We start from the raw sequence: 20,291 nt of genomic DNA on the forward strand, positions 1-20,291 counted from the left end.
GGAGGAGGTCGGGTCTGGAGGCAAGAGACAGCAAAGCGGAGCGGCGGGGAGAGAGTGGAACTAGACAGAGAACCGAGCTTACGAGGAAGATGACTTTCCTCTTAAGCATGGCAGAAGTCATGTGACCTCCAAACTTTGGAATCCTGAAGGTTTCTGTAAGATTATAAAACATCATATCTTTAATGTTTCTCTGTTTGTTCCTTGCGCAGCCGTACTCATTTTTGTGTTTTCATTGATACTCCTGGTGGACAAACGATGGCCTACCCTCCACCTCTCTATCTATGGGCTAGAGGTTGTTGGTGCAGCTGTGTTGGATGTAAGAGGTTTTATAAACATCTTTTGATTAATCCTCAGTGACCCTGTGCTCACAATTGATGAGTCCTTATGAAAACCAATGGAGGGGATTTAATTTGTCGATGGGGTGGCGTCACTAATTCTGTCTGCACCTTCCTTGTTGAGAGACAGGACAGTATCAGAAATCATTGCCCAGTTAGGAGACTGCAACATTCGTAGAAATAAAAAAAGGTTGGGCTAAAACACTGCTTCATGGGGCAGTGATGACAGTGTACCTGCGGGTAAATGCTGCCCCCAGCGGGCTAATAGTAACAAATAAGCCCAGAATCTTTCAGGACGATAAGGAGTTCAAAAAGGACTGGTCACTCATTGCATGGAAATACACGGGAGACTGGCTGGTCCTAATCATAAGAACAGCACTTGAAGTCTTAATGATGGAAATCGAAGCCAATGAGAATAATCTGAAGGCAGGTCCAAGTATGACCGTTCATCTGAATGCAAGATATTATATATCTGTGTATGGGAGCCCTGTTATGTGCCACAGCCTACCCACAATAGTTCTTTAAAATAACCTTGTTAAACTTAAGTAGAGTTAGCCAGATGTTGTCTATTTGGCAAAGTTTATAGAATGCATCCAAGAAGATTTGGTGATGTAACGTGACACCACATTGGCCATCACCACAAGCCAAGTCAGCAGATCTATCAAACGGAATCCAGAGGCTGTTTAGCTCACCTACATGGGTGAAGATCAGGGAATTATCCAGCAATGTGAGCACCCTGAGTTTTGAATGCCACTTTATACACAACACAAACACAAAGATCGAGGATTTGCACTTACAAGAGTCACAGAGACTCACACCCATTAAAATAAATCAGTAGTGACCGGCATCGGAGGGCTGTAGGAGGAAAGGGAGGGCAAACAATAAGGGAGGGCAAACAATGAGGGTGGTGTTCTGACCTCACCTAATGTGTCATCTTGCTATTGTATTTCGTCTCCATATTTATATGCCTAAATGTGGCTTCAGCTCTTGGCATGGCTGCTGCAATGCACTTTGTAATCTGCATGAATTTTTCAAAAGAGGCAAGACTTACTGAGGTCCCAAAGTCTTATCCGAGAGTAAAGGAAAATTATAAATACCCATTGCATTTCAAGCAGGATTAGAGACATAACTTAGACCTGGAAGTCATCAGTCCTCTAGCCGCCACATAGTGAATGATGGTTGTTATGGAAAAGGATCCAAGTGTCATGCAATAAAGGGATCGCACCGAAAGAAGGAAAACGCTACCCTCAACCACTAAATGGGGAATGTGTAACAACTGCTGACAGGCAGAGCTGTAAAAAAAAAAAAGATGCAAAATTCCTGCAAATTGTTTAAAGCTGCCTCAGTAACCTGGCAACTAGGAGGAGTAAATATATCAATCCACCCCCCTACCACAGCTGAGATGACGCTGTGGAATCCAGTGATTTCACCTTGTTACTTGTTACTGTTAGTGGAGAAGTGTGGCTCAATGGTTAGAGCGGCAGACCCTGATGCAGAGGTCTAGCCCGGGACCAGGGTTCAATTCCCCGCCTCGGCGGGTCTTGGGCTCAAAAATTCCACGGACCTGATAATTCTCGCCTCGGTGCCTATTCCAATCATGGAGTCCCACTCTGAAACTCTGGGCAATAGCTTGCTTAATCTCCACAACGGCCCCCACAACGCTAAGGATGCCTGGCCTCCACCTTGGGGGTTGCCCAGGAGTGGACACCTCACAGGGAAAGCCAGGATGGGTTCCACAGCGGTATTCGTACAAGCGCCTTGAGACCCTTGCGGGTGAGTAGTGCGCTATACAAGTATCAATTTACAATTTACAATTTTTGTTACAGGCAGGCCTTAACTCAAATAGATCTAGTATAATAGCTAAACTCCTTTCTATGTTACACCAAGGATGATTTTGCTCCCGTTTGTGATGGCACAATGCTGCTTAATTTCCACCACAGATGATTTTGCATCTGGAGGTAATTTTATACCTAAATATTTTTGTGTTCTTAAAATGCATTCTACGGGCATGCTCATGATGCACCATACCCACTTTTCTTGCTGTATTGAATGATTTTGCATTTAAATGTGTTACTACATTCCTGCTAAACTTGCACAAAGAGTGATGCTGCCCCTAAATATGCTTGTACGTCTAAAAGTATTTTGTCAGCTGTATTTTTGGACTAAAAGGATTCTCCACACTACTGCTAAGTCCATTTTTTGCACCTAAATGCCTATTGAAGGAAAAGGTGTTTCCACACTCCTGCAGATGCTGCACCATATGATTTTGAGACCTAAATGTGAATAAGCTTAAAAGATACACAATATGCATTTGGATGCAAACAGAAATTGCATGTAACGGAGAAATAACTCCTAATAAATGGTTCAGTTCTTACCTTCCAGTTTGCTAGCTGTTGGGATTCTATAATTTTTATTACTGCTCCCATCAAGATGCCTGAAAGAAAAAAAATAAGGCATCTTTCTCTCTTATTCCATGTATTTGAAGGGAGACTTTGAAAAGTGAATACACAACCAAACCTTTAACAGATAATTCCTGAAGGATCAGGCTCCCCAGGCCTGCATTATAAAAATACATATTAGATTCATAGAGCAGTCATCGGCAAACATGCATCTATAACCTTTTTTAATTTCCTGAGCAAATAAGTGGCTAATTGGTTCACATTTTAGAAAGGAAAAAAAATATCAAAAGTAATGTAAAAAATGTCAAAGAGAGAGAAATATACGCAGGTAGCGAGAGACTTAAGCATTTAAAGTCAAGAGTAAATCATCCTGGTGGTAAGCACATATAGGTTTAACTAGGACCCTTCGTCAGCGGGTAATTAGCAAGTGGTTGTTATGGTTATTGTTGAACAAGTAAAGAAAGTGCCATGCAAATCTTTGCTGACAGGGAGCTGTAGCATAGTAAGCACTGGCCAATAGAGCGCTCTCTGTTGTGGAGCTGACCATGGAAGTTTCAGGTGTCTTGTAGCTTCCCCACTTAGGTATTCGTTTAATCTAACTGGGCTCAGTTATTGTTGGCTATTCAAATGCACAGCCTTGAAAGTGATGTTAAGTGGTTTTGGAAGAGCTCCATGCGTCTGGAGGCAAACAACTGAATGAGGACAGGACTGAGAAAAATAACCGAATGTCATGCACTGGAGAGGAGAGGAGACTAGCTGGAGAGTGGAGGACCATGTGAGAAAGGTTTGATCCTTGACTGTCAGTAGGGTATTTGTGTATTCCACGGTAGCAATGGCTTGGGCTAAATTCTTCAGGGTGGATCCGGGCAAGAAATGTTAGATGAGATCTATATTTCTATATTTTGAGGTGAGAATTGCTGCAATGTGCTATTGTACTAATGTAGGGTGTACAAGTTGAACTGTGAATCTAGCAAGACAAAGCTGGGGGGAGGGTGACTGCAGATGATAACATTTTAAGATTTTAGCCTTATATTCATATGTCCAATCCAATCAATATGTAGGTATTTTGGGAGAGAGAACAGTGACCTGTTTACTAGTGATTCATTTTTACTTTCTCATTTTTGTTCCAATTTTGCATTTCGATTATGCTGGCGGAGACGGTTAGAATGGTTTTAGTGAGGTCCAAATGAATGCACATCTTGGTGTCATTCGAGTACTGGTAAAAGAAGATACAGTGTTTCTGCAGACATTCTTTTAGTGGTTCTATGCAAAAGCAGAGCAGAAAAGTAGCCAATACAGAGCCTTCTGCTATCCCAACAGGATGTTAAAATGTAGTTGTGCTAACATTTAACTACACAACCTGCAGTAGACATTTTTTAATTAGGCCATGCTGATGCACTAACTTGAAGGTCTTGATTTGCAGCAAGACATGGTTCATCCTTGCGAAAATAGAACTTGTGGCATTGATACATAATTTACTCCAATAAGAGATTATTTAAATCATTCAAATATCTAAGGCAAAAGTGGTCATTTTCATATATATAGAGACTATTGATGGACACACAAGCTCAGTTTTGCATGCTCTTGTTTCAGAACCTCCAGCTTTTAGTAACTAAAATTTAGTGATGTGACTCCCATTGAAGACATTTCTGATAACAGCTGTATATGTGGTGCTGCTGAAGCGTATGGAAGCACAATTCCTTGATGTCTGCAGAGGGATGGGTCCCAATTTTTGTGATCACAGCATTTTAATAAATTACTTTTACAGACTGAACCCAGATTACTAAAGCTTTCTTTGACAATCCTTGTACCATTACACCGGATTTGCAACCACTTGATTGGGAGACACTGCTGGGGTTCGTCCAGACCTCCTCTCTATGACGCAAGATGCATCGAAGGCAACATGGAGATTTGGTGTATTTGGGTGGAAGACAGCCCAACACTCTGTTTGTCAACCAGATCAAACAGTTTTCGTGATTCAAATTTTTAATGAAAGTCTGCATTTCCATCTTTGTTATAAAGTAAGTACCTGTTTTGCCTATCTTTAATGCCTTGGTATAAGGTGTCAAAACGATGAACAGAATAAGCAACAGATAGGAACAGGAGTGGGGACATTTGGATGTACATTGACAGCGGGATCTAAGGGAAGAGCAGGCAAAATGGGAGGAACATTTTGTACTTCTTTATACCAAGAATTGACCTTATTAGATGAATGCTGTTGACCACTGGTATCTAGTCCCGGACCACCTCTGGAGCTATACAAACATCATCTGGTCTTGACCAGAGATTTCTCAAACACAAGATGGCTAGTGTAACAAAGTGGCTGACAGACGTGATTAGTGTACTGTCACTCCTCACTGCATCCCAAGGTAGGATACAACATTTGTTCCTTCCTCCGAGGGTATGAACTGCCTTTAGCTGGCAGGCAACCGAATTCCTTTTCCCTGGTATGACTGAGAATTAAGTAGGTTTAAATGGGAACTGGAAGCACAAAATGAATTGCAGTTCCAGAGTTGAAGACACTCCACTTTAACTCCAACCAGTATAGAAAAAGCATATGCAATTATTTAAAGGCTTGGGGAAAAGTGAAAAAAGAGCAAGAGCTTTTCTGTGGGAGGTGCTTTCGGCATGGGGCGGATCACTGTAAGAAAACGGGCAATTAGTTGTGTGGCCTGCACTAGTAACGGACCCACATTTGCCCTCCACTAGGAAGCAAACACCCTGTGGTAACACTTCGCTCTCTCATCGGAGCTGAGCAGTCCAAGTCATTCTCAAGGAGGTGGTCTGGGCTAGTAATCGCCATTCGCTGGCAAGCAGCTCAAAAATAATTATCCAGCCGGTGCTTTTTCTTTTGAAAAGGGAAAAGTACATTTATCACACGATACTAAAGACTACAAATTAATTTTAAAATATGCACTAGCCAGATGGAAAGTACCCTCTAAAGGGTCATACAAGCACATCAGGTAAGTCTATTAACTTGGTTCAGGATCAATAAACCACGTGTCAAAACCTCATCATTTTAGGCGAAAAAGCAATAATCATGCCTAAATGCACTTATCAATATTAATAAAGCATATGCACTTTGATCAGTAACCACTGTTATAAGTAGTATATCAATAAAGCATTTAAAAACGAACACCACGTGTCTGTGTGCTTTTTATACCCTTTCAAATTAGGAAAATGTAATTATAAAAACAGCCCCTAGAGGGAATCACATTTTGATTACACAACATGTAACCACAGACTTGGCCCCTAGAAGGCACTGTACTTCTTTGGGCGATTGGGGGCTAGGGGAGAGCAGAAGGGAGCGGTCATGCTTCTGCAACCCCCCTGCATTCTTTTTTAGGTTATTGGTGGGGGCCCCACCGTCCTAGGGCCACCACAACCAGCAGAAAAGGTTTGGTCAACTTCAGCCTGGCAGGGCATTATGGGGCATCTCAGTCAGAAGTAGTGAATATCTTATGAGCGACTCTCCCGCAGTGTCGGGGAGAGATGCTTCTATTTTTCTTTGTGTGCAGGCTTGTGCTGCGCGCCTCCTTGGAAGGGTATAGTTTCTTACCTGTAATTCTAGTTCTCTTGTAGGGGTATTTCCATGATAGTCATAACCGATGAATAGTCCCGCCCGTGTGCGGGGACCCCAGAGCACTATATCCAGATATGTTCTTAAGTGATGAAGTTCGTCTTTCTTCAGGAAGGCCTTGAAAACGTCACTTATGAATGTCATAATGCAGCCTAGGGTAAGGCTCCAGAGGTCAAAGTTCTTCATCTTGTAATGGCAAAAGAAGGGACTGTGAGAATATATGCTCCCAGAATATGTATTTTTTGTAATAGTAAAGAAAAAGAACCTTCACAAAGCCTTTTGCTATGAATAGAAAGATATGAAGCAATACCTGACTCTGTAGCCCGTAGGCTACCATTGTAAGTATAGAAAAAGAAAACATGTGCCTTTTAGAGCAGAGCGACGACCAATATCCCATCATGCTCTGCCAGAGGCCGTTATCTCAGTTCTTTTTTAAGGCTATAGATACCTAATAATAGATGGAGCATGAGATAATGTGTTCACTCCACCGGGGTGGAGGGAGGGCTGCTTATGACTATCATGGAAATACCACTAAACACAACAGAGGGATATAGGGTCCAAGGGATATTTTTAAGACCTGCCCAGATTCACTTCCCCATATGCTACAATACAAAAAACCTAAAGAACCGGGGGTCTAATGTCAACAATTTTGTCAACTGGCTTCAACTCCTAAAACTAGTGAGTCGGTACACAAGTCACATAAAAGCCCAAAAGGAAGGAAACAATAAAAATAGAGAGCAAACATAGAGTGATCAGTGATCAGATCACTCAGGCCTGAGTTTAGAAGTTATTTGTTGAAACTGCCCCTTGCACTGTTCTGGTTTTAATCAGGAGATGAGTCGATATCTATAATAAAATGTCTTGCCTTTTTCGCCTCATTATCCTATTTTAATCATCACATTTTACGTGTTGCACTGCACTTTATTTCTCTTGTGATCTCGTATTTAGAAACACTTTATAGGTTTCTCTTTTCAAGTGATTTTGGAGTTGATCCAATCAAGCTATTTTCCTTTTGTGTGGTAGAGAGTCTCTATGATCAAGAGACACACCATGTTGAGAGGTGGATGACAAAATTATAAGATTGATCACTTCGAGAAATTGATGGGAATCCGTCTAGCGTTCTTTGGATCTAACCACTGATCACTCTATTTTTGCTCTCTATTTTTATTGTTTCCTTCCTTTTGGGCTTTTAGTTGACATGTGTACCGACTCACTAGTTTTAGGAGTTGAAGCCAGTTGACAAAATTGTTGACATTAGACCCCCGGTTCTTTAGGTGTTTTGTATCATGGAAATACCCCTACGAGAGAACTAAAATTACAGGTAAGAAACTATAGCTTGTCTTGTAGGGGATTTCCATGTATAGTCATAGGCGATGAATAGAGTAGCAAGCTCATCCCCCCTAAGGCGGTGTAGACAAAAAATACCAAATGTGAAGCCCCGTTAAGAAAAAAGATTCCTGAGGAATGCCTGACCTATTTGTACATCCACTCTGGCATCTGTGTCAAGGCAGTAATGCTTAGTGAATGTATGGATAGACCTCCATGTCGCTGCCCTACAGATATCTGCTTAAGGAATATTCTTCATAAGGGCAGCAGTAGCTGCCTTACCCCTGGTAGAGTGAGCTTTGGGCCTACCAGAAAGGGATTTATTGGCTAGTTGATAGCAACAGAGAATGCAAGAAACAATCCACCGAGAGATTCGTTGTTTAGAAGTCGCTAACCATGTGCGGACTAGACCATAATTGATGAACAATTGTTGAGACCTACAGATGGGTTTAGGCTTGTCCAAACAGAATTCTAATACCCTCTTAATGCCCAGCGAATGGAGAGACCTCTCCGCTGGAGAAGAAGGGTTTAGAAAGAACGTGGGCAAAGCAATTGTTTAATTTCATGTGGAAATCTGAGACCACTTTCAGGAGAAACTTAGGATGTAGGCCTAACACTTCCTTAGAGGAATGGAACACCGTGTAAAGTTCATGAGTGCAAAGAGTCTGAATCTCACTAACTCTCCTTGCTAATGTAATGGCCACTAGGAAAGTGGTTTTCCATGTGAGATGCTGTAATGAAGCTTTGTGGATGGGCTCAAAGGGAGGAAGCATGAGACGAGACAGTACTATGTTCGGCTCCCATGGAGGGGAGGGTGTCTAAAGGGAGGAAAAACCTTTCACCCCTCTAGGAAGTCCTTAATGACTGGAAGTGTAAAGAAAGATTTGTGAAGGACTTTGCCTATATGCTGTAAGAGCAGAAAGATGGACTCTTATTGAAGAGTATTGAAGGCCCGATTTGGCGAGAGACAATAAATAGCTTCTTCCTGGCAGGAAGTCGGATCAAACTGGTTAGAAGAGCACCAACTACAGAATCATTTCTATTTAAGGGTATAAGCTGTTTGTGTAGATGGTCGCTTGGCTTCCTTTAGGATGTTCATACAATCATGAGACAAGTTTAAATGACCATACTGAATTATCTCTGGAGCCATGCTGCCAAACTCAAGGAGGACCGGCTGGGGTGTAGTAGTTGGCCTTTGAACGTTGTGAGGAGATCCAGTCTGCAAGGTAGCCTGAGATGTGGACAGATAGACCGGTGAAGGAGGTCCGGGAACCACAGTTGTTTCGGCCATTCTGGGGCAATGAGTTTCATCTGGGCTGTTGAGGACGCCAGTTTCTGCAGGACTATCGGTATTAATGGTATTGGAGAAAAAGCAAAAAGTAATTTGTTCGACCAGTCGATCCATAGGGCATTCCCCAGCGACTGTGGATGGTAAAACCTGGAGGCGAAGTCGTGGTATTTTTTGTTTTCTTTTGTGGCGAACAGATCTATAGCAGGTGTTCCCCACAAATTGAAAATACTTTACGGGACTTCTTCGTTCAGAACCCACTCGTGGTTGTCGAAGAGAACCCTGCTGAGTGCATCTGCCTGGACGTTCTGGTCCCCTGGAAGGTGAGCCGCCACCAGTGTTAGATTCCTGGGGGACCAAAGACTCTGTACTTGTAAGTGATCCAAATGGGCTCCCCAGCCGAGTAGTGAAGCATCTGTGACTACTGTCTGTGTCGGCGGACGTGAGTGGAAGGGCATTCCACATAGGATATTTTTCTGGGAGCACCACCACTGAAGATATTCCACTGCATGCTTTGATAGTGTGATCTTGCCCTCCCAGTTTCCCGAGATTTGGTTCCATTGGTCCTCTACACATTCCCGGAGAGGCGAGCATTGGGTGTCAGGAATATGCAGGAGGCCATAGAGCCGAGGAGAGCGGCGACTATGTGTACTGATGGTCGGGTTATCCGCTGAAGGTTGTAACATTTTTGGAGAATGAATAACCGTCTTTCCTCCATTTCCTGTAGTGTGTCGATGGTAGCTCCTAAGTAATGTAGAGTCTGAACAGGCGTTGCAGTTGACTTTTGCATATTGACATATAAACCCAAGCGATGAAGCAGATCGCATGTCCTTAGGAAGTGTTTTTGGGCTTCCGAAAATGTGGCTGCTTTGATCAGCCAGTCATCCAGGTAAGGATATACAAAGATTTTTTGTTTCCGAAGGTGTGCTGCTACCACTGCCATGCACTGGGAGAATGTCCTTGGCGCTGACTTGAGGCCGAATGGGAGAATCGTATATTGGTAGTGATTGTGTCCCTCGACAAACCTGAGAAACTTCTGATGAGACTTTGTTATTGGAATGTGAAAATAGGCATTGTGTAGATCTATCGCACAGAGTCAGTCTCCCTTTTGAAGTTGTGGATAAATCTGATGTGTAGCCAACATTCAGAATGTTTCTTTTTTGATTCACTTGTTTAAAACGCGAAGGTCGAGGATCGGTCTGAACTCAAGTCTGCCTTTCTTTTGCACTAGGAAGTATCGGGGGTAGATACCTTGACCGCGTTGGTTCAGCAAGAAACGTTCGAACGCTTTCTTGCGGCACAGGATGTTGACTTCTTCCGGTAAGAGCTTTAGACGAGACGTGGATGCCTTCATAGGAATAGAAGGAGGTGGGGGAGTGAACCTGAGACTATAGCTGCTATGTTTGACAATATTCAACACCCAGGCGTCTGTTGTGATGCTTTCCACTCTGTCAGATAATTTACAATGCTTCCCCCTACCGGAGTGGGTAACAGAAGAGGGGGAATTGAAGATTCATGGTTTTGGTGCAGCGGGCTGTCATCCTCCTTGATTTGTTTGTAGCGAGTTACGACCTCTCTGCGGTTTGCGCTCTTGGTACGGCCATTGGTATTGCTGTGATCTGTTTCATTGCCATTGAGGGGTTTGAACCCTCTGAGCGGATTTATTTCATATTTCATTTAATTTCCATACGTGACATCTCGTAGTCAGCATGTGAACCGAAAAGAGTGGAGCAGAAAATGGTAGGTTCTGTAGCCGCAATTGGGCGTCGGGTTTCAGAAACAATAAGCGCAGCCATGCATGCCGATGTAGGGATATTCCATGGCAGTAGCCATGAGCAGCCAGGAGCGAGGAGTCTGCAGCCGTGCTGATTATTTGGTTGGAGACCATCGCACCCTCTTGAAGTAGCGTGAAACTTTCGTGCAGCCAGAATTACCACTGAATCAGGAGGAGGATCAGACCTTAAGAACAGAGGATCCTGTTCAGGTGGGTTGTACTTTTTGATGAGCCCTGGCGGTGCAGGTTTTGCCACTGCCAGCGTGAGGAACAACTCCATGGCTGGCTCGAGCAGGCCTGGCACTAGAGGAAGTAGTGGTCTAGACGCTATGCATTGATGAAGTGTTTAAAAAATAACAGACGTTGATGGAGTAGGTATTTCAATAGGAATGTTCAGTTTAGTTGCACCAGGAACCAGTACCTCTTGAAAGGTATTAATGTCATCAATCGGAGAGGACCATGGTTGTGGTGAATCTGACAATGTAGGAGAGTAGTCTCTGGTAGAGGAGGACGTGTCTCTATGGTGGTGACGGCGTGAACGCGATCTGGACCTTCCGTAAGAGTGGCGCCATGAATGTCGTGATCTAGTGGAGGATCGTGAATGCCCATGTCTTGATCGACGGCGCAATCTTGACGTGATCTTCTAGGAGCGGGTGTGGTCCGAGGTACCGCAAGAGGAACCGGTGCTGGTATTATTGGAGTCACCAGAAGCTGGGGTACTGGAAGCTGAGGAAGAGGCGGAATCCACCTTTTTGCATGGATACCCTGTATTTTTCACCTTTTGCAAGACCCTATAATTTTACTGGAATTAGACCTCTGTGCACTTTAACCCTTCTAACCAATGGTAAACTGACTGTACTCCCAACATGGTTGAATTGGCATATTCCTAAATGGTATATTTAACTTACATGCAAGTCCCTAGTATATGTTACAAAATGTACCCAGGGACTGCAAGTTAAATGTCACTAGCAAATGGCAGTATATATTGTGCCATCCACTACAGCGACAGCATAATGCATGGAATCAGCCTTACCAGTGTAGCTGGACCATATCAGTGCAATAACGGCAATTCGACCTTTCAAGATAACATTTATGACAGGTCAAAACCTCCTTTTTAAGTATTTATAGGTCTCTCCAACGAAGGCTTATAGGCCACAAAGAGGAATACATGGTATGTAAAAGTAGGACATATGGAAGTGTAATGTTACATTTCTTTTACAGTTACTAGTACACAAAAGCAATTTCCACGTTGGCAGGCCTAGCTGCTCTATGTAGAAAACCAGGTCCAGGATTAAAAATCCTAATACTGTATCTTGTGAATGGGACAAACGAGAAAAACAATTAAACAACTATTTTAATAGTTATTAAAAATCCAATTCAACGGTGAAGACTGATTTAATTTTTTTTTTTTTAATTAGGAAAAGAAATTTTTAGAAAGTTACCTTTCTCGTTTGAATTTTGTGGAGGCATTTGCTCTTCCACTTCTGTCAGCCATTAATTAGCATTTGAATAGGTGTGAAAAAGTATGAAACACTACCCAGGAGCAAACAATAGGATGACCACAATGGGCAGAGATGACTTCTCTGAACCTGACAGAATATGCAGGTGGGGCAGTGAGCACCCTTTTTGACATTACAAAACTTGCTTGAATGTCAAATCCTTCTGGACAGGTCTCCTGGATTGTGCATAGAATACTGGTTGCTCACTTGAAAGGTATGGAAACAAGATGCCAAAATACTCTATCAGACTTCTATCAATAGCATTATCGTGGGTACAGAAGCTAGCCCAAACTCGACTTTAGTGTTATATGTGGGAGGACACTATGATTACCTTAGAACACTTCCCACTCCCCTCCCCCTGCCCTCAGAGCCCAGGTTTAGTGTGGTCAAAGACTTTTGTCATCCTAAAAATGTCCAAAGTTGGTAGGTGTGGCCTCCAGAACTATTATCCCATTGGTAAGGGCATATCCAGGAATCTTTTCCATCCATTAGCTCATGCCAGAAATAAATGTGGCACCCACGGGCACCCACTTCATAACACTCCTGAACCGGAGGAAGATCAGAAGAGGAGTGAACATGTTGTCTGCGCCTGGAAAAGAGCCCTCTCTCACTGTACCCAGGACACAGATGTGGACACAAGGGGTCATTAGGGTTACCTGTTAAAACTACAGGGACATGACGAACTACAAAGTCTTTATCTGCAACTATCCAGCTGACCAGTGGCAACTGGACCCAGACTGGATCCTACTATTTGACCTCTGCCAACACCCACTAAGTTTCTAGGTGCCTCCCCAAAGATCCTGAGGGGCTTTAGAAGTGAACCCCTGTGGTGGATTGGGACTTAAAAGGCTAAAGTCAGTAGGTAAAATCTTTGACCATGACAGGCTTGGTTGGTGTATTCACCCCGTGCTCCATAATGGTCAGCATCAATTTGTGCTTAGGTACTAGTCTACAGAGACCATTGACTATCTTTGGTGCTTTGTGCTTCTTGGTGTTATTTCTACTTAAAGCTTTAAAAATCATCTCTCTGGTTCACCTTATTGCATTCTTGTCATTCTGTCTATTACACTTTACTCTATTTTTCTAATTTGGAGTTTTATTGTTTTACATTTTGACTTTATGACTGTTTTGGTATTGCATAAATACTTTAAACATTGCCCAAAGTTAAGCCTTTCTGCTCTGTGCCAAGCTACCAGGGGGTTAGGGGTTGAGATGAGGTTAATTTAGTAACTTTAGGGTTCACCCTGACATGGTTGGAGATTACGCCTTGAAGTGGGTAGTCTCCACCATGCCCCACATAATAATCCAGTATCTTATAACCTCATATTAAATCCAATTATTTCTGTAGTCAGATACCTGGGAAGCTTTTATACTATTTCCGCTAGTTTTGCCAGAGAGTTTTCAGCATTTTCAACAAAGACCAGAAGGCCAACAGAGTACTAACATTTATAAATCTATCTGCATAAAGAGACCCCTCCCACCCTACATGAAAAGCATGATATCAGTAAAAGTGAGAGTAGCAATACAACCTAAGGACATAACAGGGTTTATATTTTCCCCCAACAGGAGTCAAGCAACAGTGATCTATTTGCTGCTCAAGGGGTAGGGAAAGGACAAAGAATGAAAAGTATAGAAAGTAAACACATTCATTAGGGACCCATTTACTTTCTGTTAATGTTGTTTTCTTCCTGCCCCTTGATACCAGGTTTTGCAAGCGCAGTGACAAGGGTACCAAATGATAACCTAAATGCTAGCCAAGACTACCAAAAAGTTCTAAAAAACCTTGTGGAAGGTGAAACCTTTCCCAAAAACACTACTATCAAACTGAGTAGAGACAAAGTGTGGAAAGGTGAAGAGGCATTCACAACAATGACCAATATGCGTAGCCAGAGCTGGACAATTCACTGAAACTGAAAATGTAATTTGGGTGCTTCAGATAATGCACTACGAATTTGCTATGTTTAGCACAATGGAATCCTAATTCACATCAGCGTCAGCCCTGCCAAGAGTTACTCTGCAAGGGTTAGACTAACGCAAATTAGCAATTTCCCTGCATTACTGTATTGACATTACATCACTTTTTTCAAAGCACGTATGATCTCTGCCTTACAGTTACTGGTGATGTGCAGCACATATTAAATATTTAGCCTAGGTAAATTTTGAGCTGCCACTAAGACAGTCATCCCTTTCAGAATGAACTATCAGGGCCCAAGGAGAATCAATGGTGGTTAAGGTAAATGTACATGGTGCACAACTGGCTCTAACATGGTGTGTGTGTTTGCCATTAGCCCTACATGACTCTTTGTAAAATGGACATCAAGCGTGCCCTGAAGAAGGGCCAAGCTCACCTCCCTTAGTATGTCTCTTTGCACAGATAGGCACAAAAACCCAGTACAGCATGTACCTAAATCGCAGAACATCTCTAGCCTGGGCTTCAGGTGTCTTTCGGAGACTGTCCTAAAATCTGGAAAAGCATTGCATGAGCTGGTGAGCAGCACCTGGAGTTAAAGTCTGTGCCCCAAGGATCTACAAAGATTCTGAGATGAAAGTAAGAAATAAAGAAATATGTGGATCCTAGCATATGGAACAATCGGTTTCATGTTAAATAACTTGTGTAAACTGAACCCCTTGCACAAACACAGTGGCTTCTTTACAAAGAGCGAGGACAATTTAAATACACCACAAAACCAAGGAATGGGAGACGTGGGCATTAAGGTTTCACCTGCTGATCCCTTTTCACCTTACCCTGTCCCGGCCTGAAACTCTCTTTGACTGGACCCACAACTCTCAAACTAAGTCACTTCCCCTCTTATTCTTCATCTCATCTTCCAACTCTGCCATACTAACTTTCAACCCATTGGCTTTCTAATCCCAATTTTACTAACTTTCTATCTAACTCTACCTACATCCCTCTCCTGTCGACATTCAAGACAATCTTTCCCAGCCCTGTTACTTTTCCCTCTCACACTGTGCCTTTTCTGAAACGTTCGGTGTAACTGTTGCATGGCTCGGGTGTAGTCTCCATTTTAGATTCAACTCTTTAGGTTGACACCTCTCTCTCGTAGTGACTTTGTCCACACTTTTCTGCTAATGCTTGAATGTGCTGTATGTGCACCTCTAATAGGCATGCCCTGTAGTCTGTACAGATAGTTGCAGGGTTGTACATGTAGAAAGTGATGCAGTTGCTTTCCTTTCTTTCTGTTCTCGTTAGGAGACACTTAATTTTAGCTTGACAAAACCAAAGGAGCTGCTCTGCATCTCTGCCACTATGTGATAAAAACAGTACTGTGTTATATAAGCAGCTTCCGTGCTAGCGCTCAGTAAGAAGAGCACTTTCATGCTGGGATTATCACAGAACCACTGTGAGATGCAGTCTTGCTGACTCCGACCGCCATCCTGCTAAGGAATCACCCTATACACTGAGACCAGCTTCCTGAAACCTAAGACTAAGGTATGGGGTTGGACTATATACACAAAACTTAACCTAGTCCGTAATGATAGGCAATAATTCAATCACCTGTTGTGATGGCTACTACTACAGACTCAACGTAGTCTGTTTGTAATCCTAATCCTATCAACAACGTGTGCCTCTTCCATATCTTCTATGAACCCACTCTACATGTCTCTATGTGATTGCTTGTGTGTCAAGCAATCACTCTACTAAATATGTAGGAAAAGGTAGAGAAAGGTAGAAAAAGTTGATGATTGAATTATTGCCTATCATTACGGACTAGGTTAAGTTTTGTGTATATAGTGTGAGTGGAGGGCAACCTAGGTCCTATATTCTTTTCTCTTAGCTCCGTGTGTTCGAGTAATATGGGGTTGGACTATCCCAACTGATCTGGCATGCTCCTGCTATGCTCTCTTTAGTGCCGTATTAGATACGGATAGGAGTAAGATAACATTAGTAATAATTAACATGGCTGAATTGTTCATACTGGTTACCATTCTAATAATGCTGATTACAGTAACGTCATCTTTCTGGTAATCGCAGCTGATGCTTTCTTTGAAAGAATACGATCATTTCAATAAATATTTGGAAATGCATCGTCATATCTTTCTTGCCTTTACCTTGGGCATGCAAGAGTTACCAAACGAAAGGGTTAGATCGGTTTCCATGGATTCCTTTGGAATCTGAGTTTCATGTTCGAGTTTGCCAATACCATCTGTTACCCTGGTCAGTTTAGGGGTGAGATGTGGTACTGTGAGCTAGCTGAAACCAACCAACACTTACTGATGATATATGTGGACTGAGACCCTATATTGTGACATTTGTGTTGATCTAATCCACAGTTGTGCTACATTTGTAAGAACCGTATAAAATTGCCTCTACCTTCTTTTACTCCCTCCACTTATTTCTAACCCACCAATGATTGACCACCCATCCATGAAATGCTGACTGTCCTCCTTCCTGTGCCAAAGGTCCACCCACTCATTTCTTACCATTTTCTTCCTATTGATCTAGTTCAGTGACAGTCTCTACTCCCTACCTATCTGAAATACACTTCATTAGCAGTAGATGCTTCACAGGTGTTGTAACTGGTCACAGTATCGTACCCTCTTTGTCAATTTCACAGACCACACTAGATGCAAAGACGGGCCTGTCGGTCACCAAGTCACCCCCTTTCTTGTTCTCGGGTTGTACCACTCAATCACAATAGCTGCAGAACCTGACTGCAGTTCTGCCAAACTGTCTGTGCAGGTTGACCTCTCATCACAATGTCTGCAGACCTAGAATTTGGCTCACTTACTCTTGTTACACAGGTTGGCCTCTGCCCTGTTACTGTGGCTGATAACTTCTGCCACGGGACACTGGGACGAGTGTTTGTCTTTAACTGTGTCACACTTGTTGCATAGTCTGGTCTTCTAGTCTACGCCCTGTCACACGACTAAAGTCATTAGCAATCGGTCACGCTGTTTTTAGTGCCCAGCCTATTTGAGTCTATTTCCAGTCACATTGGCTGCTAAGCTTGGCTCAGCCTGGCCTCTCTTTTATTATACATGTTGCAGAGCCAAGCTTCAGCAGTTTCAGTGTCAGGTGCATAACTTAGCCAGTGATATTCAGAAAGTGTCAATCTGAAATTTCCCAACTAAAAAACTGTGGGGTGGAGGGTGAGATTACCAAGGTTCGGAATGAACTGTTTCCAAGAGGAATAGTGTCAGTACTGATTTGTATTGAGTGGGCTTCTGGCTAGAGTGGGACAGTTAACAAAAAAAGATGGGTTCTAATGGCACCCCAAGCGACTGCCGATGGTTAGTAAGCATTCATCCTATCACAATTTGGGTGTTTGTTTGCCAGTACTTTGTCTGGAATCTTGAGCCTGACGCAGTTTTCCAAGTCTACTACTGCTAATGTTTGCGAATTCCATAAATCAATCCATTTGAACCCACTGAAGGACTACTTCTATGGGTCCAGATATGTTACTTTTTATGTAAACAAGTCACTATATACATACATAGATACATATTATACAAATATGTATATATATTTTTTTTAAGATCCTGATTTAAAAAAAATAACAAGTGTAAACTTCTTAGTGAAATGAGAAAGATGAGGAAAATCAGCACAGACCAGATTCAGGGTCCCCTGACCAAACTACCAAAGCAAAAAAAAATGCATATAAAGAGTGTCACACCCCGATTGAAGCCTGTACGTCCCACATGGACCTCAAAGTTCTTCCTGAGAACTCTTGACTATGGTCACGTACAACACAAAGGCCTGAGGCCTGCCCTGGGATCACTTATTTTATATGTATTTTCACTGCATGCACTCTTCTTCATCTCTGCTACAAGAAGCCTTGATGGTAGAGTAGTCAAATCAGTGCATGTAGGCAGGGCTCCATGTTTCTAACCCTCGGCATTTACAAATAATTTTATCAAGTGACTGATGGACCCATGTACTACGCCAGAGTCGCAAATAGAGGATCGAATGAAGGCAAATTAATAGAGCTAGCCAATCCAGAGCCGAGCCATGGATCTGGCTTGGCTCCATTAATCCATGCACGAGCAGAGCCATGAAAACCTTTGGCATGTATATCGTCCAACAATGATAATGTAAAAATATGATACAATCACTTCAAATTAAAAGAAAGTGTGTTTCTTTAACATTATCATTCATTAATGTTAAAGAAACACACTTTCTTTTAATTTGAAGTGATTGGATCATATTTTTACATTATCATTGTTTTAAAACACATACACATGGTTCGCCCGTTGGCAACAATGCCATTTGTGAACGAAAAGGCAAGTCAGTAATCACCTAAAACCTAAACGTGGCCTAGATTCCTATTATATTATTATAGATAGAGCTACAGTACAGTCTATTAAATCAACTATAAGTGGTGCTAGCGGCGGCTTCTCCACTAAGGCGGAGGAGTGTGGCCCCACAGCTTTAAAGCAGTGCATGGGAAAAAATAAAATGATAATAACAGAAAATTATGATCATTTTATTTTTAGTATTACAGTTGCTGCCAGGTTAGGGCAGGGCTGGGCACCCGTGACCCAGAGTGAGGAGTGGTAGCTGCTGCACCTGAAGTGTGCATGACTGTTTGGCCGGCCGCCTCGGGCCAGCTAAACAGTCATGTGCCCCCTGCATGATCTCCACAGAGGCTGTATAACAGCCTGGGTGGAGAACACGCCCAGGCTCTCAGTCCCTATCTAAGCGTGAACCACAGTGCTCAGACCAATCACGACGCTGCTATCAGCAGCGTCGTGATTGGCTAGGGGTATCCGGAAGCCTGGGTGCTTCCTGATTCTTGCAGAGAAGAGGCAGATGCTGGCGAGGGCAACAAGCAGGCAAGTTTTATTGTTTATGTATGTCCTAACCCCCCCACACCTTCCTGTCCGCCCCCACACACAATCCGTCCCCTACCAGTCGCCACTGAGTGGTGCTTTTACAGCACCTATCCTGAACTCAAGTATTTAAAAGTGCAATCATATGAGATAATAAAGAAAGAGGAGGCTCTGTGAAATACAATATGATATTATCATTACACAATTTGGACAAGCAGGGAAGGGATAGCAGTCCAGACTCAGGGCCACCAGACACAACTATTAAGTATAGAATGGATTTATTTGGGGTTGTCACACCCCTTACAAAGCTATGCTCCTGTTCAGAGTGGCTTACAGCCTGGCCTCCTGTCACACTGGAAACTCAGTCTGGCCTCTTCATCTCACTGACTGGACAGCCTGGTTTGAAATGTAGGTTTCAGCGTAGAAATGTCAGTGTGAACTTGTTGGAAAAGGGAAGTAGGTTAGTATTTTTTCATAAGGACTGCAGGAGAGTTATACATGTTGCAAGGTTGTTTATAGGCCGTTAGATCGTCTAAAATGTGTCATTTATGTAATTTATCGCATTACATTGCTATAAATGCCTTGTTCCGTTTGTGATTGGTCACACAATGATTTGAAATGTCATACATGAGCACACTGCAGACATGGAAATGTCCCAAATATAAGCAAACTGAAGACCTAGCAACTATGTAGCATGCTTTTATCAAGAAAGGCGTTCAGATTTTAGGTTCATCCCAAGCAGATGCGTGTTACTTCCTCGCATGGAAAATTGAAAGATCGAATGTTGGCGTTCCCGGAATCCAATTCCCTGTGAAACACATTAAATCCAAAAGAAAAATTGCTTGTATGTGACCTTGATAGATTTTCTATATGGTCATCCTTTGCGAGTAAGAGGAGGCAGTAATCTTCAGGCACAGCTAGCAATAGAATGAATGGAGTATATGATATGGACAAGGCTGAAACTGAAAAGTCCTCTCTCCTATGCTCGGAAACAATAGAGGCCAGGTTTCATTCCTCAGAGGACGTAGGTAACTTAATCTTTGTCTAATAGGCAATCACCAGTGCATACATTCCATTCTGAAATTAGGAAAATCACTGTATCTTTCAGTAATGGTCTTCTTTTGGCCCTTATCTTAATTATTGTCAAAGATTATTTGTAGTGCAAGTTTCTATTCATGTGGATAGTCGTGTAGGGTTCGTTCAGCCTGGGGGTGCCGTACCGCACGGATCTTGGTTGTCTCAACAATCATGGACTTTGTGGAAAGGTTTTACTGTGCATCATCAGTGTAACGATGAAC

The 20,291-nt window shown here is 42.7% G+C and overlaps 1 protein-coding gene across 1 annotated transcript in view; it reads right to left on the reverse strand.

Annotated features, from left to right (window-relative positions):
* Positions 1 to 20,291, reverse strand: part of SLC9A8 (solute carrier family 9 member A8) — a 409,071-nt gene that overhangs the window by 291,288 nt on the left and 97,492 nt on the right. Inside the window, exon 4 of the mRNA XM_078651847.1 lies at positions 2,711 to 2,769. Within this exon, the coding sequence (XP_078507973.1) occupies positions 2,711 to 2,769 (59 nt within the window). The remainder of the gene's footprint in view (positions 1 to 2,710; positions 2,770 to 20,291) is intronic.

The sequence above is a fragment of the Lissotriton helveticus genome, chromosome 7 (assembly GCF_964261635.1).
Source record: "Lissotriton helveticus chromosome 7, aLisHel1.1, whole genome shotgun sequence".
Classification (NCBI taxonomy): Eukaryota; Metazoa; Chordata; class Amphibia; order Caudata; family Salamandridae; genus Lissotriton; species Lissotriton helveticus.